Raw genomic sequence first — 23,196 nt, 5'->3', positions numbered from 1 at the left:
TCTTCACAGTGAGTGACCGAGTTCTATGATGCTCTCAATGTCAGCCAAAGTTAGCATTGAGCATTGATTAATGGTTAATTACAACAATGAAATGCACCAGACAAAAATAAATTCAATAAGCAAAAGAAGTTGAAGAAACTAATTTGTTGGAGATAATTTTACCTGGTTTATATTGATATTCCAAGTCATCATCATCATTTAGCACCTGCTTTCCATACTGGCATTGGTTACATGGTTTGACTGGAACAGGTAAACCTGTACCAGGTTCCAGTTTAATTTGGCTTGGTTCTACAACTGGGTACTCTTCCTAATGCCAACCACTCCTAAGTGTTTAATTTAATTGAAAACTAGAGAAAATGAGGCCTTCTATATTGCACATATGGCATTTTTAGATGGAAATCGTCTGTGGCCATTCCTATATATCCAAGAAGAACAGAAAAATATAACTGAAATAGGTTCCTGTTCAGTGATCTTCTCTGTATCAGTTGTGTGTTCACAAAGATATTTTAATTGTGAACATAGGCGCAGGAGTGGCTGTGTGGTAAGTAGCTTGCTAACCAACCACATGGTTCCGGGTTCAGTCCCACTGCGTGGCATCTTGGGCAAGTGTCTTCTGCTATAGCCCCGGGCCAACCAATGCCTTGTGAGTGGATTTGGTAGACAGAAACTGAAAGAAGCCTGTCGTATATATGTATATATATATATAAGTGTGTGTGTCTGTGTTTGTCCCCCTAGCATTGCTTGACAACTGATGCTGGTGTGTTTACGTCCCCGTCACTTAGCAGTTTGGCAAAAAGAGACCGATAGAATAAGTACTGGGCTTACAAAGAATAAGTCCCGGGGTCGATTTGCTCGACTAAAGGCGGTGCTCTAGCATGGCCGCAGTCAAATGACTGAAACAAGTAAAAGAGTATTGACATTCTTTAGTGCTAAGTTCTAGACTGTGGTTTAAGAAACTGTTGTTTTCAGATTTAGCATTTGTTCTTGAAAAGTCTTGAATCTTGCTCCTAAAATAATAGCCTTCATTATTGAGGGTTTTTTTTTTTTTTTAAATATAGTTCTCGTGATATTTCCTTAGAGTTAAATTCTTTAACCATAAATTTGAAGGCTTAAAGAGATTGATCCAGGGATTTATATTACAAGTGATAAGCTGAAGTCTCAGAAAAACCCTGGTCACTTGTTTAATGTGGATGTTCTTTCAAGCAATTTATTTCGTTCTTATTATTGTCACAGTCAGTGATAAATTTAACTACTTTGTGAAATATGTTGTTTATGACAGCAACACTTTCCTTTTGCATTGTTATACTAGACATTTAGCATCTATAGTTTCATGTTCTAATACAAACCACTCCAGTACTAAGTTCTCTTAGACATACATATAATGTAGCACTTTATGCCTTTAAAAGTCAATGAAAGTAGAAATGAGTCCTACAAACTGCATTGTGTAGATATCTTTTTTTCAGTATGGCTGATGTAGCTAGTCATTTTAATTTTATCAATGTAAGACCACATTGGCTTTAACATTTAGCAATATTAATTATGCTTAATTAGTATTGAAAATGTTTTTGGAATTGAATGAATTTTTCAGTATTACTACTGCTAGCCTTTGTCGAATCCATTTAAGATTGTACCCCTCACAGCTATCTATACTCCTTGTTTACCAACCCTTTGAACCTATGAAGTAAGCTTTTACATGATTGCTCATCCTGCTAGAAATAAGTAAATCTCCCTTAAATTACAACCTACCTTAATAGAAGAAAGGGAACATTGGATAATACACTTCTGGATATACTGTATCTGAAAAAAGCTTAGGGACATCATGTCTGGGGTAGTTTTTTTTATTTTTATATGAGTTAGTCAGAAAAAGAAGGGCAGCATTCATGACGGTTTTCATCATTTCTGAGACTGGTGAAAGGAAGTTATCCTTGCATTATCCAAAGTCCAGGAGGTAGAATTGAACTAGATGACATTTTAAGTCTATAGGTTTTCTGGATCAATGCTAACCAGGTACTAAACAACTTCGTTTTTTTTTTTTTTTTGTAGTGGTAGAGGATGTTATATTTATGAAACTGGTCGCCATTGTATTGTATGTTAATCAAAAATTTTAGAGAGTATTACTAGTATGTTCTTTGTCAATACTTTTATCATTGTTTGTATTGTTTCATTTGAAGAAATATTAAAATCTAACTTTTTAAATATTTTTCCTTTTTTTTTCTTCAAATTCTTTACAGGTGAAAGTAGTAAAGTTTTCCTACATTTGGACCATAAATAATTTTAGTTTTTGTCGAGAAGAAATGGGTGAAGTATTGAAAAGCTCAACCTTTTCTGCGGGAGCTAATGACAAATTGAAATGGTATGTTGATTTCAAACCATTTTTTATCAGTTCATAATATAATTGTTCAATAATGACATTCATCATCATCATCATCGTTTAACGTCTGTTTTCCATGCATGGGTAGGATGGTTGAGAGGAGCTGGCCAGGTAGAAGACTACTCCAGGCTACTGTGTTTGTTTTGGCAAGGTTTTTATAGCCAGATGCCCTTCCTTCTGTCAACCCTCACCTGTTTCCAAGCAAGGGAATATTTCTCAGAGATGGACATGCTTTCACAGAAGACTGGAAATTAATGACATTGCTTGTGTGATGAGGGCACTCATTTACAACTATTGCACAGTCAAGACAAGGAAACAGCCACACATACATGCACATGACAAGCTTCTTTCAGTTTCCACTTAACATATCTACTCACAGGGCTTTAGTTGGCCTTCAGCTATTGCTAAAAACGCATGCTCAGGCTGCTAGGTAGTAGATCTGAACCTGGAGCTTTTGTAAATTACATTTCTATCTTAAAACTGTTGGACAGTATTTTACATTAAGCACCATATGAGTGTGATCGTTGACAGTGGCTAACCGGCTTCCATGCCACTGGCACATAAAAGGCACCATATGAGCGTGATCGTTACCAGCGTCGCCTTACTGGCACTTGTGCTCGTGCTAGTAGGGTGCCAAGAGCACCATCCGAGCGTGATCGTTGCCAGAGCGGCTAACTGGCTTCCGTGCCAGTGGCACGTAAATGGGCACCATTCGAGCGTGATCGTTACCAGTGCCGCCTTACTGGCACCGGTGGCATGTGTAAAAAGATTCGAGGGAGGTCATTGCCAGTACCGCCTGACTGGCCCCCATGCTGGTGGCACGTAAAAAGCACCCACTACACTCTCGGAGTGTTTGGCATTAGGAAGGGCATCCAGCTGTAGAAACTCTGCCAGGTCAAGACTGGAGCCTGGTGCAGTCATCTAGTTTGCCAGCCCTCAGTCAAAATCGTCCAATTCATGCTAGCATGGAAAGTGGACGTTAAACGATGATGATCTAGCAAGAAATGTTCGTTGTTTGTAAATGCTTACTTATTTCTTAGTCAAAAGGAAATTATAAGATTTTAAACTGTTGCTGATATTATTCCTTCTTCAATTGACTGAAAATATAATTTTCAATATTTTTCAGGTGTTTACGGGTCAACCCTAAAGGACTTGATGAAGAAAGTAAAGATTACCTTTCTTTATATTTATTATTAGTTTCTTGCAACAAAAGTGAAGTTAGGGCTAAATTTAAATTCTCTATTTTAAATGCCAAACGAGAAGAAACTAAAGCAATGGGTAAGTGCTCTTCCTCTGTTTGTAAGATTATCTTGGTTTTGACTTCAAAGGGATGTTGTTTTAAACATAATTCTCATAATATTTGATGATGTTTGTTCTTGCTACTATTTTGAACTATTATTATTCTCTGTCTCTAGGGGTGAAAATTTAACCTATTTTCTCCATAGTTTGTGTTTTTCTTTTATATTGCAATTGACATTTGCTGCTTTAACCCTTTAGTGTTTAAACCGGCCATATCCGGCCCAAATATTCCACATGTTTTATATTCAAACTGGCCAGATCCAGCTTCTCACACCTAACCTACAATGCCATTCTAAAAATAAACAATCACATCATTGAAACCTCAAAGCTATAAGATAATGCATGATTAATTCAAAACAATTTGAGTGAAAAAGTATTACATTTAACAGAGTAATCTGAACACAAAAGGGTTAAAACTGATAATAGTTGCTTTGATGAACATTTCAGTCTTCACATTTATATTCCAACATTTATATAGATTTATAAAGATTTAAATTCTATCTTTGAAAAACCGTTATGGATGAAAATAAAAGATGCATATACATAACAGAGGCTTTAACTTTGTAACACTAAATTCATAATGTTTTATTGTTTGTCTTATTGCAGAAAGCCAAAGGGCATATAGATTTGTGCAGGGAAAAGATTGGGGATTTAAAAAATTCATTAGACGAGATTTTTTAATGGATGAAGCCAACGGGCTTTTACCTGATGACAAGTTGACAATATTTTGTGAGGTAACTATTTTAAAATAAATTTGTTTTAAATTAATTTTCAATTAAAATGTTCAAGCATAGTTTTAATTGTTTAATAGAAATGACAGTCTAATTTTTTTTTTATTTCAGTACAGTTTTAAATTAGTTTCTTTGAAATACCTTCCTACTAATCTGTTCAAGTTTTCTTTAAATAGTTTCTTGGCCTTAATTTATGAGCTTAAATGTTTCTTGGTTTTTATCTGCAAAGTCTTTTAAGTTAAGTTTAAATTAGAGAATTGAAATTTTAGTGTAAAATTATTTTTTTTACATGCCAAAAAATTTGTTTAGTGTTATATAATAATGATTATTCATGAGCACGTATGTACTTGGACATCATTTGAGTTACAAAATATGTTAGATTATGAATTTTTTTCTATATAAAGTTGATTGCTAGCAATTTAAGAAAGAGCAAATTTATTTTTTAAATTTACACTTTTTTTTTTGTTAACTATTAACTTGTATTTTGCTTTTTAGGTGAGTGTAGTTGGGGATACAGTAAATGTTTCTGGACAAAGTAATTGTACACCTGTTAAGGTGCCTGAATGTCGACTCAGTGATGACTTAGGTGGTTTATTTGAACGGTCTTCTTTTAGTGATGTTACGTTATGTGTTGGCGGTCGAGAGTTTCAAGCACACAAAGCTATTTTGGCTGGTAAGAATTGCTTTTCTGAAGTTATTACTGTTGAACTTTATCATCATTTTGGGGTTGATTAAATAATTACTTGTCACAAATTGGGCCAATTCAATTTTACTCTATTCATTTCAAGCAGTGTAAGAGGTTCTTTTTTTTCTGTAATGATTAAGGGTTTTTAATTTGGTGCTTCATTTGGTTGCATTTGCTGTGATAGATTATTTTGAAATTTGAATGCTGCAAGATATACTCTAATGATTTAGCATTTTAAATTGAGCCTTTTCTGCATTTGTCAAATGTCATATCTTTATGTTTACTTTTTGAATACATCAACACAATGTGAAACAGTTCTAATATGAACAATTTAATGTATTTCTTTTTCAGCCCGCTCCCCTGTATTTAATGCAATGTTTGAGCATGAAATGGAAGAAAGAAAACAGGTAAATGTGAAAATAGACATCTTTTATAAAATGCCTTCTAAAATTTATATTTTTAAAAATTATTTTTGATACCTAATTTGCCAAAACAATGGCTGTGAAGTTAAGGCACCCCTGTTATTGATCACATGGCCTTAGTTGAGATCTCTACTGTCAATGTGGTGTGTATCTGAAAAAGATATCTGACTCTGATAGCTCCAGTTTACTTACCTACCTGCAAATCCCTCACAAAAAAAAGTCTCATGTCATGTTCAAGTGGCTATTGGTAGGTAGAGTATGTAGTCAAAAGAATCATCATCATCATCATCGTTTAGCATCCGCTTTCCATGCTAGCATGGGTTGGACGTTTCAACTGGGGTCTGGGAAGCCAGAAGGCTGCACCAGGCCCAGTTTGATCTGGCAATGTTTCTACGGCTGGATGCCCTTCCTAACGCCAACCACTCCGTGAGTGTAGTGGGTGCTTTTTACGTGCCACCAGCACAGGTGACAGACGAGTTTGGCAAACAGCCACGATCGGATGGTGCTTTTTACGTGCCACCGGCACGAGGCCAGTCGGGGCGGCGCTGGCAACGGCCACGTTCGGATGGTTCTCTTACGTGCCACCGGCACTGGTAACTCAGCTGCAATTTCCATTGATCGATTTTGATTCTGATTCTCTAACATATAGACTATTTTCCCCATGCAAACATGGGGAAAGTAGGTGTTGATTGGTTTATACCCTTCATTTGTGATCCGTTGAATTACATCTACAAGTTTTGTTGCTTTGATGCAATTAGTTTCAAGTACTGTGCAAAAACAAATTAAATTTACTATTACTCCAAATACTTATTAATAATATTGTTGGCGTTAGGAAGGGCATCCAGCTGTAGAAACACCACCAGATCTGACTGGCCTGGTGCAGCCCTCAGGCTTCCCAGACCCCAGTCAAACCGTCCAACCCATGCTAGCATGGAAAGTGGACGTTAAACGATGATGATGATGATTGCAGGCATTTGTCTGATTTTGCGAGGACTATTTCATTGCTCAATTAAAAGTGGGTTTCTAGTTTTGACTTAGCTATTAAAAGTAAACACTTTCCTAGTTTCCAAAATTCCTTGTTGCATTGGACACCAATATGACTTTGGTAAGATCAGATCTACTGGAAACTTATTCTCCAAGATTACTCACTAGTCATTTCTTCCTCTTGACAATTTTTAACACCGTATTGCTGCATGTGGTATCAGCAATGCAGTCAACAGTGCCAGGCACTGCATGCTTATGAGCTCCATCTTTCTCTCATACCATGTCTAATAGAACTTTCCCAGATGCATTCTATCAATGCTTGTGTCCTGTTGTCTTCAGCAACACTCTTTTCTCTGTTGGTGATGTCATCCTTCATTTCTTCCTGCTCTTTTTTTGCATATAAGCTTCATCTTCATGACTAGAGATATCCAAAATAATTATCTCAATCTTATTTCTTTTGATGTTGCTGCACCTCTTATGCATCCATAGCTTACACTGAGTACATCTTATGGAGTTTCTACCTACACCTTTCCTACAGATCGAGCAAGGCCACCTACCTTAGAGTGTGTGTGATGAGTTTGCCTTCCTGCTTACTATAACTTTGGTCTTTGCTACATTTACTCTAAGGCCTTTTGATTCTAAACCTAGCTTCCACACCCGAAATTTCTTTTCTAGTTCCAGTAGTGATTCTGCTATGAAGGCCAGGTCATCAGCATTGAGGAGCTCCCAGGGGCAACCCATCTTGAATACATGTATTATTGCCTGGCGGACTATGATGAATAAAAGGGGACTGAGGGCTGGACCTTGGTGGACTCCTACTTCTATCTGGAATTCTTCACTATACTCATTGCCAATCCTAACCTTACTCTGTATAGGGCCTGTACAGCCCTTATTAACCATTCGTCAATCTCCAGTTTCTGCATTGCCCACCAGATAAGAAATCAGGGGACACTGTCAAAGGCTTTCTCCAAGTCCACGAAAGCTAAGTAGAAGGGGTTTATCTTTAGCTAGGTATTTCTCCTGCAGTTGTCGAACCAGGAATATGGCATCAGTGGTGCTTCTACCGAGAACAAAACCGAACTGCATCTCATCTAAGCAGACTCTCTCCCTAATGAGATGGACTATGACCCTCTCTGTGACCTTCATCACCTGATCCAACAGTTTAATACCCCTGTAGTTATTTCTATCTAGAGCATTACCTTTACCCTTGTAGCAGTTGACTATGGTGCTGCTACGCGAGTCATTGGGTATGACTCCATTATGAACTACTTGGTTTACAATGCAGATGACCAGGCCATAGCCAACACCACCAGATGTTTTAAGCATCTCAGCAGTGATCAAATTCGTTTGTCTCAGTTTACTTCATTGTCTTAGATTGTTATATAGTAAATGCATCTCATCACAAATGTTGCTCTTCTTCTTCATTTGGTTTTTTTTTTTTTTATTATGACTTATTCTAATGCAGGAATTATATACACAACTGCTACATAAACTCCACACATTCAACTGCATTTGGGAACCCTTTATCCACATTTCTTTTATATGGAAAGATATCATTAGTCAGTGAGGAAGCTTCTGCTTGGTCATACAATCTGGAACAAATAGCCAAATCTCTCGTACCATATTGTATCATCCGAAAAATTGTAAACCTCATAGGCTTGTCCTTTCCAGATGCTGGTGCCACCTAAAATGCACTTATGCTGGTGCTGCATATGAGGTCTGATCAATAAGTATCCGGACTGTTGCTATAGTAACCAAGCTAAAGCATAAAGAGTGAAGCAGCTTGGCACAGACTGACCTTGGATTCTGCTGTGCATGTGCACTAAGTTTTAATGTTCTAGCTCACTTTCGCTGTTTACATCAGTGTTTGGAAGGAACATGTGTAGTGATCGCTTTGACCATGACAGAGAAAGTTGCCATGGAGATACCTGCTCAGAGGCCAAACAAAGTTGCAGAAAGTATATGGAGAAGAGTATGTGAGCCACATGAAAGTGTGTGTAGAGGCTGCACCAGGCCCCAATCTGATCTGGCAGTGTTCCTACACCTGGATGCCCTTCCTAATGCCAACCACTCCGAGAGTGTAGTGGGTGCTTTTTACGTGCCACCTGTACAAGGGGCCAGAGGAGCTGGCATCGACCATGATTGGATGGTGCTTTTTACGTGCCACCAGCATGGACGCCAGTCAAGGCAGCACTGGCATTGGCCATGTTCAGATGGTGCTTTTTACGTGCCACCTGCACAGGTATCACAACTACAATTTCTATTTGAGTTTATTTTGATATTGCTGACATTGATGTACTTGACTTGACTTGGCATTGGCCATGTTCGGGTGGTGCTTTTTATGTATTACCGGCACACTACTACATAGCCTTGTTATTATGGCAACAGTCTGGATACTTATTGATCAGATCACATGTATGTACCCAACACACTCTGTAAAGTGGTTGGCCGTAGGAAGGGCATCCAGCTGTAGAAACCATGCCATAACAGACAATTGGAGTCTGGACAGCTCCCCTGCTGGCCAGTTCCCTGTCAAACCATCCAACCCATGCGAGCATGGAAAACGGATGTTAAACTATGATAATGATGGTCTAGAATGCTTTGATTTGGTCTGCTTGATCAAGATTAACTTAGGGTTAACAACAAAAATAAGTTGCTCATATTACTTTTTGTTTCAACATATCTAACAAATATAGATTGCTTATTAGGTATCAATTATATCTTTTCATTAGCTTTCACTTCTCTTCCATTTTTCTCATTACAACTGATTGTTAATTTCAAGTTGACACTAGATTTTCTAATAGCCATGCAACAGCACTAGGTGGTCTGCTTTGCTTCTTCTGCTAGTCTGTTTTTCCTATTTTATATTACATTTATGTTAGTCTTTTGGTAGCATTTTGTATCTAACTGCTTTTTGAAAAATATTTGATTAAGACTGTGAAAATAACTGGGCTGTACATTTTTTGCAATCATTGGTTGGTTTCTGTAGGCTGTGACAATAGCATCAAGTATATTTATTACATCTTATCGTTTTTAAATTGCATATTTGATCCATTTGATACCAACCTGCATGAGATTGTCTGGTATTGTGATATAAAAACTTTTTGTTTGAAGTGTTCATTAATATTTAAATTGAAACCTCTCAAAAAATAATTTTATGAAGAACCTTTTGTTATGTTCCAAACACTGGCTTAAAGTTAATACTTGAAATCCCTTAAAATGTTTGGATATTTTCAAAATTGAATGTTGTATGCAGTGTATTTTAATAGAAATATGGTCATAAAGTGTAAACCCATGGCTAGTTTTGCTTATGAGTGCTCATTTGATTCTATTTCATTAAATTTTTTCTCATTTCATATTTGCATTAATTGCATATTATTTCATCATGTAAGTCATGAGATGTTTTGCAGAAGTCTTAACTTTCCTCTGTCTTTAAGAGCCTTGTATATAAGAATCTTTTCAAACACTGATGTATTTCAAACATTTGGCTGATATTTCAAATTTGAAATGAAAGGAAAACAAAAATAGGGTTGTTTTCTAACAATTTGGTCTAAAATATAGCGTTTCTTCTTAATGCTGTAATTTATGATTTAACTTGGTTCATGGTTCAAATTTTCAATATAGTCTACATTTTCAAAGGAGTCAATGAGAAAAATCAAAGTTATGGTTTAGAAATATTTGTTGTAGTCTAAAAAAGTAAGTGCAAAAAGTACTTAAATGTTATGATCATTAAAATCTAGCAAGTAATAAGAAAACGGTTTTGCTAAGTGCTTAGTGAAGTGTACATTTTAACACAACTGATAAGATGCATAAGTGTTATATTTCAGAAAGTGGTGAAAGGTTCTTTTAATTATAGCAAAGCTTTTTTATGAGTATTACATGCTTGCTTTTGTTTAGTAGCTAAAACATGCTGAAAATATAAGGGTATCAAGATGTACTCTTATTCCTGTTGTAGAACTGAGGTAAATTAAAAAAAAAAGTATAGGGAATTGAAGTATAAGAATTCTAGAGAGGAAGTACAAGGAAGTTGAAACTGGATTAACAAGTCTTTTGAGTTCATATATTCCTTTATTTTTTTACTTGTTTCAGTCACTGGAGCACTGCCTTGAAGGGTTTAGTTGAACAATCACCTTCCCCTAGCCTGGTGCATTTGACTTTCTCTCCTTTATGAAACTGCTAAATTATAGGAATGTAAACAAACCAACACCAGTTGTCAAGGGGTGGTGGGGGACAAACACGGGTGTGTGTGTGTATATATATATATATATATACACACACACACACACACACACACACAGAAAGTGTGAGGCTTCCACACAGTTTCTATCCACCAGCTTCATTCAAAAGGATTTGCTGACCTAGGGTCAGGAGACACTTGCCAGAGGTGCTACTTAATGAAAAGTTTTTAAAGAAGCCAGAGTAATTAAAATGAAGGAAAGCATTTTAGGTAGTTTATTTTGTAGATATGACCCTATAAGACTGAAGAAAGAGAGATAAAGATATTTTCTTTTTACAGTTTACTCTAAACATTCCATGTATTTTTATTCTGTTTCAGAACCGTGTGGAAATAACAGATGTAGACCATGAAGTAATGCGAGAAATGTTACGCTTTATTTACACTGGTAAAGCACCAAACTTAGAGAAAATGGCAGATGATCTTTTAGCAGCAGCAGATAAAGTGAGTTTTTTTTCATATTTTAGAAATTTGTTTTCATGTCAACTCTTGTCAAATTGACCCATGATCAATGTCGTTCTGACTATAACAATGCACTCATCATTTCAGACATAGTTTATCATGAGACTACACTATCCAATATATTTCTTTTTCATCATCATCATCGTTTAACGTCCGTTCTCCATGCTAGCATGGGTTGGACGGTTCGACCAGGGATCTGGGAAGCCAGAAGGCTGCACTAGGCTCCAGTCTGATCTGGCAGTGTTTCTACAGCTGGATGCCCTTCCTAACACCAACCACTCCATATTTCTTAAATATGGTAGTATGATTTTAGAAAGATTTGGCTGCTATTACTAGCAGGTCAATCGATTATGTAGAAGCTACATCATTGGCTTATAGGAATTCAAATTCTTAAAAGCAGTTGATTCTTCTTGTTTGAGTTATGCTGTCTGGGGACTGGCATGTGAAAGAATAGCCCCAACATTTCCTCTGTGTTGTAAAAGACAAGGAGAAGAGGTTGAAGCAGGATTTGTTCTTTGACCTTGTAAAACCATCATCAGTAACAACTACCAAATAGATCCCATATGTTGGAAGGTTGTCATGTGAGTAGTGCAAAGGTCGTCCATCAGGAGTAGGAAACTACACCACTAAATGGTGGACACAGTCACAAACTGTTATAGTGCTTGCACTCATATTACTACTACTACTATACTACTACTGCATAGCTGACTGAATGATTCAGGATTTTAATCAAATTCCAGTTATTGGTAGCTCTGTTTTACATGCATTGAAGTATTTCATAGATGTAACCCTGACAGAGCATCATAGGTTGTCCAGTCCCAAGTGACTCAGTTTTTCTCTACCTTTAAAATATCAACTGACTACTTACACATAATTGCATGTGTACACACACACATGCACAAATACACACAGACTGTCACAGACAATGCCCTTCTGATAAGCTGTATTCAAAATGAAAAGTTTCAAAACCCATTTTCTGGGTGCTAATTTTACACATCTAATCACCCAGATACTGACACAAATGAAAATTAGTTAATGCCAAAAGCTGCTTTAATACAAGCAGCATACATATTTACTAAAGTATTTGTTGTAACACACATCCCATTAAATCTCAACACATTTGATAGTGTATTCAGAAATTTTATACAAATTGTCTAAAAGTGTAAAGAACAAAGTAACCATGAATCTGTCCCACAAACAGTAAACTTGTTTGGCTCCCTGCATCATACTTTAACCTCTCATCACCTTGATTAAAGTGTCCACTCTTTCTCATTCAAAGGGGCTATTAAGTTTTGGAAATTTTCAAAGTGAACTTGTTAGTACTGGCTCCGCAAAAAAAAAAAAACTCTGTAAAGTGGCCTGCTTTAGAAATGCAAGATGTATCCTCTGACCCATTAGACCCTTTCATAATATATAGTCTATGGAAAGTAGATGTAAAAAGATACCTCTGTCACACATCTAAAAGTGTGATTCTGCATATTCTGGACTGCATTGCTCAAAAAAAATTGCTGTTCAGTCATTGCTCAACACTGAGCTGTGCTATTGTTTTTCCATGTTTACTGTTTTCCTTATTAACATACCGATTTAGACAATTTCTGATTCTCTTGACAGCGTGTCTTATGAGAAAGACTGAAAGGGCATAGTTTGTCTGGTGATAAGTAGAACTTAATCACTGTTTTTTCTTGAACAACTTGAGATGTCAATAATATAATTCCTACTAGGTTTTCCTGTTTTCATAGCCAAAAAAACAGCCTTTGGTACTATACCTTCTTTGGGTATTGCAAATAAAATGTGAACTACCAAATTAACTTTCAACTGTTTGGCATGGCGTAAAAAGCAGCATATAAGATTTGATAAATGAACCTTTTACTAGCACAGAATGCAGATAAACATGCATTTTGAATTAGGTATGGATCGATCCAGAGCCTCGTGGTTATGAAGCAAGCATAACAATTCAGCCATATTCACATGCGTGCATGCTGACACCTCTCTTGTGTCAAGGCATATTCATGCCATTGATGAATCATGGCTTGTCCCTCTTCCATTTATTTCTTTCCCTTGCAACATCACCCAGGTCTTTCTCACTTTGCACGTTCATTCTCTACCTTCCTCTTCCTCTCATCAACTCAGTCTCCACCATCCATTTGTTAGCACCGATCAGATATAACACTTCGGTAGTCTTTTTTTTTTGACTTCCATTCCAATTCCCTTTGCACAAAAAATGCTCCTCATATCCATAAAAGCCTTCTTTGCTAATCCAATTCTGCACTTGATGTCCTTACCTGACCTTCCATCTGATGTTATCCAACTTCCCAGATATATGAAACTGTCCTTCTGTTCTATCCCAGTTCCATTCACCATCAGGCGACATTCGGGGGTACCTGTGCTTTCTTGGTACAGACCATTGAGAAGATTTTCTGGCAGTTAGTCAATCCAAGCTTTCCGCTCTCCTCAGTCACGATGTCAATCAATCCCTGAAGCTGCTCTTCTGTGTCCACAAACAAAGCCGTATCATCTGCATACTTCAGATTGTTATAATTCCTTTCCCCCAGTTGTAGCCCTGCAATTGTCTTGATCTTGCTTAGAGCTTTCTCACTATTCAGGTTAAATAAATCAGGTGACAAAATACAACCCAGCTGGACGCCTTTCTGAATATCAATCCATTCACGCAATTTTCCATGCACTCTGATGGCTGCTTTCTGGTCCCAATACAAATTTCGAATCATTCTTATATCTTTCCCATCAATCTCGAGTTCTTCCAACATTCTCACCAACTCTTCTTCATCCTTGACATAGTCAAACGCCTTCACGTAGTCAATGAAACAGATGTACAAGTCTTTTTGTTTCTCTATACCAGTGGTTTTCAACCAGGGTTCCGCCAGTACAATCTAGGGGTTCTGCAAGAAGTTACAAAACTGCTAAAATCGGCAGTAATTTTTAATTCTCCTGTGCAGATATGTATGTATAAGACTATTAAATTATTGCACAGAGGTTCCTCGAGCCAGTGGAATGTTTCCTTGGGGTTTCGCTCCAGCAAAAATGTTGAAAAGCACTGCTCTATACACTTTTCTACCAACGTCCTCAAACACATATCACTCAAGGGAGGTAACTTCCTAAAAAAAATGTATACTAAGTGGCGTCTCAGCACATCTGCAGGCCAATGGTTGAAACCATTTAATACAGTGTGTGTATTCCTCCGAGAGGGATATGATGTCCTACATACACATGAAAGTCATGTGGAGCTTAATCAAACTATTATATTGTTATATTTGGGGATTGTCATTTCCCTTTTTGTTTATTTTGCCAATAAATACATGCCCTATTTATTTGATCTTCACTGCAGATCAAATAAATAGTGCATGTGTTTATTGGCAAAAAAAAAAACAAAAGAAAACCTTCCTTAATATAACAATATGTTTCAATACACAATTTCACACCAAGTATTATGTAAAAGAAACACACACACACACATATACAAACAAGGGGAATGAGGTGGGCAGGTCCTTCTATTACCTTATCTTACAATTATTTTATTTGAATTCAATTTCATGAATAATATCATCATCATCATCGTTTAGCGTCCGCTTTCCATGCTAGCATGAGTTGGACGGTTCAACTGGGGTCTGGGAAGCCAGAAGGCTGCACCAGGCCCAGTTTGATCTGGCAATGTTTCTACAGCTGGATGCCCTTCCTAACGCCAACCACTCCATGAGTGTAGTGGGTGCTTTTTACGTGCCACCGGCAGAGGTGCCAGACGAGTCTGGCAAACGGCCACGATCGGATGGTGCTTTTTATGTGCCACCAGCACAGGGGCCAGGCGAGGCTGGCACCGGCCACGAACAGATGGTGCTTTTTTACGTGCCACTGGCACGAGGCCAGTTGGAGCGGCGTTGGCAACGGCCACGAATGGATGGCGTGGCCGTTGCCAGCGCCATGCAACTATTCATGAGGTGTTATTGAAATTTAACTCTTCAGCATTATGTATAAAAGTTATTTGCTGTAGTTACTAATCAATAATTTTTACCTGTATCAAATTGGGCATGGTTACATTTGCATATTACAAGCTAAACAAAGCAGACCCTGGTTTGAATTAATTGGTCAAGAACAAGGGTTCTCAACCCTTTTTTTTACTTTTATCTTTGGACCCCTTTGACTGCTACTTTATTCTGGTAGATAGCTATAGCCATTCGATGTTTAAGAACTAGTTAATTATACATACTTCTTTCAAAATTCCTATTGTGTTTTTCACGCATTAACTTGTGTAAGTTGAACCATGTAAAATGTTAGAGAAAGAAACCTAGCATTTTCTTGCAGTGCATACCAGTACATGTATCTAAAACAAAATGATTTTAAGAGCCCTTAAAATACCTATTTCTTTATTACCCACAAGGGGCTAAACACAGGGGACAAACAAGGACAGACATAGGTATTAAGTCGATTACATCGACCCTAGTGCGTAACTGGTACTTAATTTATCGACCCCGAAAGGATGAAAGGCAAAGTTGACCTCGGCGGAATTTGAACTCACAACGTAACGCAGACGAAATACCGCTAAGCATTTCACCCGGCGTGCTAACGTTTCTGCCAGCTCGCCGCCTTAAAATACCATTGTGGGTCCCCAGTTATTTTGTTGCATGGACCCCAAAAAGTCTTATATAGATCTTGGTTGAGAAACCACTGGTCAAGAAGAATGATGAATTAAAAAAAAAATGAAAAGTATACAAAAAAAAACACGGATTTGTTTATGGACAAAATAATAAGTTGTAGGTTAATGATTTCTCAGTCGTGCATAGAATATTCTTTTATAAAAAATAAATGTAGATATACTGGGACTTCAGCAGGCATTTTCATAAAGATACCAAAATTTAAAAGTTCATAGTTCAAAAAAAATTCCTTCAAATCAAATGAGATGTACTCCTGAGGGTTAACACCTGAATGAAATTACACACACACATACACAAATTGTAAGTGCAGTATGGTCAAATGATTAAGAAATTTGCTTTGTACCCATAAGGTCTTAGGTTCAACTCTGCAAGGCGTCTTGAACATATTGCTGGCTTTTTGTATTCAAAGCCAATGTTTTACATCTGCATGAGTTGTCTGTTCTTTGTTTACATCTTATTTAAACATATTTTATTTCCACAATAATTTAATTCCTCTTCCCAATAATCCTCTGTCATATTAGCTTTTCTTTTTATTGGCATTTCAGTGCAACACAGTATGTAAGTATATTGAAAGCTTATTTGGGCCAATTTGATAAATTAATTGTTTTAAACTTTTCATAATGCATTACATAGCCTGAAACTTTCATTCCTCTCTATAACTACTTTTCAAAAGCCTTATTCAGGAATTTAAGATATTTAACAAAATTATATTATATTAAATCAGTTAAACTTAGAGGACATTTCTTTGTTCTCCATCAAATTTATCAAATATAAAAGCTGTATTACAGAATAAGCTGACATTCAAAATATTGTTGAGAAAAGAAAATTGAATGCCAGACACTCAGTGGCCATCCAGGTTTCCTATCTTGGTCCGTATCTCATTTTCTTAGTAAATCTCTCTTTTGTCATAGTGTGTGGTTGTTTCTTAGTATAATATTACTTTAGAACACTCTAACTGTCCACATTCTGTGTTTTATTAAGTTTTCAATTTTTAAAAGTAGAGCTCATCAAGCACATTCGATTATAATTTCTGATGCTATTTATATGGCAAGGGATTTTTCCCTTTTTAATTTGGTAGCAAAGAAAAAGTACTATTTCATGAAAGACCCTTGTAACAAAGAAAGTTACAGTGGCATTTCATGTTTACTTTTCCATGCTGACATGTGTCAAATAGTTTTTCTGAGGGTTTCTTTTACAGCTGGTTGCCCTTCCTGTCAACAACTCTTAATACCTGTTTTAGAACCAGCACTAATTAGATTAATAAATAAACCAAGTATTAAATATTGAAGATAATTGTAGAAACTGTCATCGTCCATAAATAATGATTGCTTTGATGAAAGCTGAATGTCTGGTTTGGTAATTCTCTTGAGCTGACACCTGTCTGTAATTGTCTAACAAAAATATCCACAGGTTTACCTGGGTTTTTGGAACCTACTTTTTTAAAAATCCTTGTTTTTAATGTTCATGTTTTAAGAATTTCTCATCAGAAGTACGCTTTCTGTTTTTTTTTTTTTTTTCTAGTATGCTCTTGAGCGATTGAAAGTAATGTGTGAAGAAGCACTTTGTTCCAGCCTCACCATTGATAGTGTCTGTGAGATACTAGTCTTAGCAGATTTACACAGTGCTGACCAGCTCAAGACACATGCCATAGATTTTATAAATAGGTGTGTAAGAAGTTTAATTATTTTCTGAATTTTTTCTTTGTTGGTATTTGTGAATGTGGTCTCTAAAATTAATGAAATTTGATTTTAACTCTGTTGTTTACCTGGCACACACAATCATATTCTCATAACCATTTTCAGGATAGTCTTATTTCAATTGTTAGAATTGAACTATATTTTCACTTCAGTCAAATGCACTGAAAATTTCTCTGTTCCTACTCAGATTCTCAGCACAGTTTTCAGGATTACTTTTTCCACTGAGAAATGGGCCTAAAGTGTGTACTAAACAAAAATTTTCATGTATGTTAGTTGAAGTGAGTGCAGGTATTGAGGATTTTTTTGATGGGGTGGGTTGGTGGGGGAGTGGAAATATTAAAACTCTATAATATTTTTAAAAATGCTATCCATGGCGGTGCCCCAGCATGGCCACAGCTCGTGAGCTGAAACTGGATAAAAAAAAATAATTTTTTTTTAAGTCTTAAAAGTCTTAAATGTTTTAAATGTCTTAAAAGTATGGAAAATTAAACTCTGGAAGATGAATGATTAAAACTATCAGTATCTCTTTATTAAAGTTTAAAGAACCATAAACATCTAAATTGATAATCTCTAGATGGTACAAGCATGGCTGTATGGTAAGAAACTTGCTTCCCTTACGTGGCCATGGATTCAGTCTGACTGTGGTAACTTGGTAAGTGCCTTCTATTAGAGCCTGGGTGATGACCCTAAGCTTTGTGAGTGAATTTGGTAGACAAAACTGAAAGAAGCTCATTGGGTGTGTGTGGTCCAGGGCAGCTTTGATTTAGATGAGCTAAAGGCTTTTAAGTCATGATCTCATTTGTTTTATGCCACAGTGTATATTGGAATATATTATTTAGTGTATCCTTTCTTATTAAGATGGTAGAATGTTTGAGGTAGGTTTGGCTGCTATTTTTAGCAGGTCAACTGATCAGTAAAGAAGTCTCTTTAATGGTTCAAGTCCAACCCATGCCACCCTGGAAGATGGATATTAAATTATGACTGATGACAATGATCAGTCCCTTTAAATTAACGACAGAATAATGGTAGAGATTCTGAAGAAAACGCTGAATAGGGTCAACATAGAGCTGTGCCTATAGAGGACATGTCTGCAGACAGTCTGGAAACAAGTGTAAAGCAATTTCTAGTTATTTATGATAGTATGACAATTGGATTTAATAACCTTGATGGTGTTGATATTCTTTTCAGTACTTTTTCTGATGTAAGGTAACAAGTGGATGAAAAGTTAAGTATATTTGAAATGGTGTTGTGTGACTCTTTTTAAGTGTAAACTTCTGCAATCATCATCATCATTTAACGTCCGTTTTCCATGCTAGCATGGGTTGGACGGTTCACCTGGGGTCTGTGAAGCCAGAAGGCTGCACCAGGCCTAGTCTGATCTGGCAGTGTTTCTATGGCTGGATGCCCTTCCTAACGCCAACCACTCCGTGAGTGTAGTGGGTGCTTTTTATGTGCCACCGACACGGGTGCCAGACGAGGCTGGCGAACGGCCACGCTTGGATAGTGTTTTTTACGTGCCACCGGCACGGAGGCCAGGCGAGGCTGGCCCGGCTACGATCGGATGGTGTTTGTTACGTGCCACCAGCACGGAGGCCAGTCGATGTGGTACTGGCTACGGCCACGTTCGGATGGGTTTCTTATGTGCCACCGGCACTGGTACCACAAAACTACAAATTCCATTGATGTTCATCGATTTTGATTTGATTCTTTGATTTTCACTTGCCTCAACAGGTCTTCACAAGTAGAGTTATGTGAAGACCTGTTGAGGCAAGTGAAAAGAATTATTAAGAATATAAGAATTATTTTTAAATAGTTCTTTTTTTTTTTTTCAACCGTTGTGTTTATGTTTCATGTATTTTGTCTTTTATGGTTAAAGTATTTGATTGAACTTAGCAATGTGTATTTCATTGAATATATATATATACATGAATGTTTGTTGTTTATTTTTTTAGCCATGCTACAGATGTCATGGAGACAACTGGCTGGAAGACACTCATACAGAGTCACCCCCATTTAATTGCAGATGCTTTTCGGGCACTTGCAAGTCAACAGTCACCACCATTGGGTCCACCACGTAAAAGAGTGAAGCAGTCGTAAAATTCAGCTACATTAGATTCCTGCTCTTTCCTGCAGTTTATACTTCAACACTTACTCTTGACCTCATGGAAGCCATTGTTTGCTAAATCTTTTTCCCTGTTCATCACAATTTCTTCAGAATTATTGAGCATTTATTACTGCTGTCTCCAAAATGAAGTCATCTTATGATTTTATATTTTTGCTGCTACTTCATGGCCACCACTGTCTTATCAAAAATAACTGCCTTATTTTTAAAAGTCTGCAGCATTTCATCTTAAAATTTGTCAAATTGGATATCATGCAGTACAAAATAGGATTGTGATGTAACAGTTTGAATAAAAGCGCAGTTTTATGGTGAAAATGGATGAAAATCTGAGGAGTATCCTATGGAAAAAGATGTGTCAACCTCACCAACCCAGTGTGAGTTGTCATTTTCATGGCCTCACTAAGTTTCTGCTCCTAGAAACGTTTTAAAGCACCAGATAGTCAAAGAGTAGAATTGGTATCTCTGATTTTTACAGAAGCGAGTACTCTTAACATTTCTACAAGAGTTTACTGGCTGTCGGAGGTCCTGTTTATATTGACTGTTGTTTCCACCAAGTCATTTATTTATTAAAAAAAAAAAAGAAATAAAAAATATATATAAATACATAGAGAAACACAGACAGACTGATATACACATACGTACACATGTACATACACCTGTTAAAAAACAAAAAAAAAACCCCCAAAAAAACAAAACAGCTCATGTCTGCCTTTTCCATCTTAACTTCAAAAGCTACACCTATTCAGTAGTTTCCGTACTGATTCCTTGTGAAAGCTAACCGGCAAAATGTCTTACCTTGTTGGAAAAGTTTGGCATGATAGCAGAACCATTACATTCTAGTGATATTTATGTAAGTAGTTCAATGAATGTTATGAAAGGAACATATTGTTTTCATAATTCATTTTTGATTATTGAATAAACATTCCTTGGTGGTACTATATTTCCTATATGTTCCTTTGTAATGCTAAAAATTCCTTAGTGAAAGTAGTTTTTACTTGCTCCGATCGGAGTGAGTAAGCACAACAATGCAAACCAGAAATATATTGTTGCCTTTTCATTTTGTAAAATGTAAATACATAGGATGTGAATCTGCTTCTGCATAAACGTGTGCATGCCTCTTTGTGTGTGTGTGTGTATTGATAGATGCATGAGTGTGTATGTATCGATGCATGAGAATGTGTATATGTAAAAAAATATACACATACATGCACATATTTGAATAATATATTTGTTTGTTCACTTAAATTCTTATCTCTCCATGCTACCATTGTGTTAGACAAAGAGGTATTTGAGGCAGGATTTTTACGACCATGTTCTCTTCCTGTCATTGTTTTTGAAGTATGAAACTTTTTTTTTTTTTTTTACCCATAGGAATTTGACAAACATAGACAATCTCTTGATGGGAAATCTCAACATGTTACTGGTAGTAACTCATCATAATTTGTAAACGTTCATACAAATGCACACACACACACACAAAAAGTGTCAGAGTGGGGTTACAGTAGAAGACATTTTCTCAAGTTGCTATGTTTTGATATTGAAAGCACATAGATGAGAAGTGAGTTTCTTAACTATGTAGCAATTTCTGCCTTTTAGTGTGTGTGTGTATGTATGTATCTACCTATCTATCTATCTGTCTCTATCTACCAATGTGTCTATATGTAAATATATATATATATATCTATCTGTCTCTCTCTCTCTCTGTGCTGTGTATATGTATACAATTTAACTTCCATGTTTACTCAGTGCAGATGAAAGCACATTGGGGAAGAGTTTCTACAGCCAGAGGCTCTGACAGCAGCCTCAACATGTTTCCAAGTGAGGTCACAATCTTGTATAATGAACAACAGCCTAGACATGCTTTTGCAGTGGAATGCAAGCAAAGGACATTGTATGAACAGTGAGTCAATCAGCAAATGTGTGAAGATAGACGAGAGAGGAACTCACTTTCTCTTTCTCATGCACACACACACACACACACACACACACACACCACACACACACACACACACACACACACAACGATCTAGTTTCTGTGTACCTTATTCACTCACGAGGCTTTGGTTGACCCGGTGTTGTACAAGATGATACTTGCCGAAGGTGATATGCGGTGGGCAAGTATCATCTACTACAGCTCCATTCTGATCAAACATATATACATACGTACGTATGTATGTATGTGTGCGTGCGTGTATATGAAGTATATATACACGTGTATGTTAACGAAGTATAAATATATCCATATGTATACATATATCCATTTGTGTGTGTATATTATATATATGTATACATGTGTATATTTATCCATAGTTATGTATGCACATACACACAAAATTATGATCACTAATTATATATACGTGTTTGCATGTGTGGGTATATATATACATACTCACTTTTAGGTGCAGGCATGGTTATATGGTTAAGTTTGTTTCTCAGCAGCATGTCTTCAGGTTCTGTCCCACTTCATGGCACCTTGGGCAAACGCATTCTAATAGAGCTGCAGGCCAACCAATGCTTTATGAAGGAATTCGTTAGACGGATACTCAAAAAAAACTCCGTTTTGTGTGTATGTCTGTTTATGAATGTTTATAACTTACGCTGAGCTTCAGTTAAGTGACGTCACTGTTTGTGGGTGGGTTGTACGCAATCACATTTGTTGATGTTTCCTGTCGACAGATCGTCTGATAGCTTTAAGATCTGGAATACCTCAAGTTAAAAATCCTTTACTTAAAAAAACAAAACAAAAACAGGTAAATGTTAGCCACAGGAAGAGCATCTAGCTGTAAAAATATGGTCTCAATTACCTCACGTCTGAACTATGGCTGGTATGGAGTGACAGGCATCAGAAGCTGAACGTTCGCGTGCATCCGTATTTGGAACTCAACTGTAGAAGCATCAAGAACTATGTAATGTAAATAAGATTTTCGAATTCAGCTATAAATAACGGCTTATAAATCATTAAGTTAAAATTCCCTTCCAATGGAAAAAAAAAAAAGAAAAGAAAAAAAGGGCGGAAAGCTGATTGCATGGCTCGAGCCATGCATTTTCCCATCCAACAGGATTCACCAGCAGCTTCATCATTTACTGTCCACTTTTCCGCGACTGCATGGGTCGGACGGAATTTGTTGAAGCAGTTTTGTTGCAGCCGGATGCCCTTCCTGTCGCCAATCGTCACTTGTTATTTATTGCTGGATTCGCTTCGGGACACATCATTATTAATAAAGACTCATTTACATATGTGTGTGTATGTATATCTGTATATAGTAATGTAAATATACATGTGTGTACATATATACAGTTTATTTATTTATTGTTTTAAACAATGCATTCCTACTACGTTAATCTGGGACAAAATATCAGGAAGTGTTCGATAAATAGCCAAGTTAAAATATTTAAAGTTGGGACAATTATATATGAAGGAAGTAAACACAAATAGGGTTTAAAATTTACGACAGCTGTTTCGATAGAATTTTAATGCATTTATAAGATTACATCACATTATATAATCCACCATCATCGTTGTCT

General features: G+C 36.7%; 1 protein-coding gene across 1 annotated transcript in view; it reads left to right on the top strand.

The window, feature by feature from the left end:
- Nucleotides 1-20,611, top strand: part of LOC115210804 (speckle-type POZ protein) — a 29,097-nt gene extending 8,486 nt beyond the window's left edge. The window contains exons 3-10 of the mRNA XM_029779545.2: nt 2,232-2,353; nt 3,498-3,649; nt 4,277-4,404; nt 4,897-5,074; nt 5,438-5,493; nt 11,048-11,170; nt 17,374-17,516; nt 19,502-20,611. Coding sequence (XP_029635405.1) covers nt 2,232-2,353; nt 3,498-3,649; nt 4,277-4,404; nt 4,897-5,074; nt 5,438-5,493; nt 11,048-11,170; nt 17,374-17,516; nt 19,502-19,646 — 1,047 coding nt within the window. The 3' untranslated portion in view covers nt 19,647-20,611. The remainder of the gene's footprint in view (nt 1-2,231; nt 2,354-3,497; nt 3,650-4,276; nt 4,405-4,896; nt 5,075-5,437; nt 5,494-11,047; nt 11,171-17,373; nt 17,517-19,501) is intronic.
- The last annotated feature ends 2,585 nt before the right edge of the window (nt 20,612-23,196 follow it).

Source organism: Octopus sinensis, linkage group LG4 (assembly GCF_006345805.1).
Source record: "Octopus sinensis linkage group LG4, ASM634580v1, whole genome shotgun sequence".
Taxonomy (NCBI): domain Eukaryota; kingdom Metazoa; phylum Mollusca; class Cephalopoda; order Octopoda; family Octopodidae; genus Octopus; species Octopus sinensis.
The sequence above is the reverse complement of the archived record's forward strand: the minus strand, read 5'-3'. Positions and strand labels throughout refer to the sequence as shown.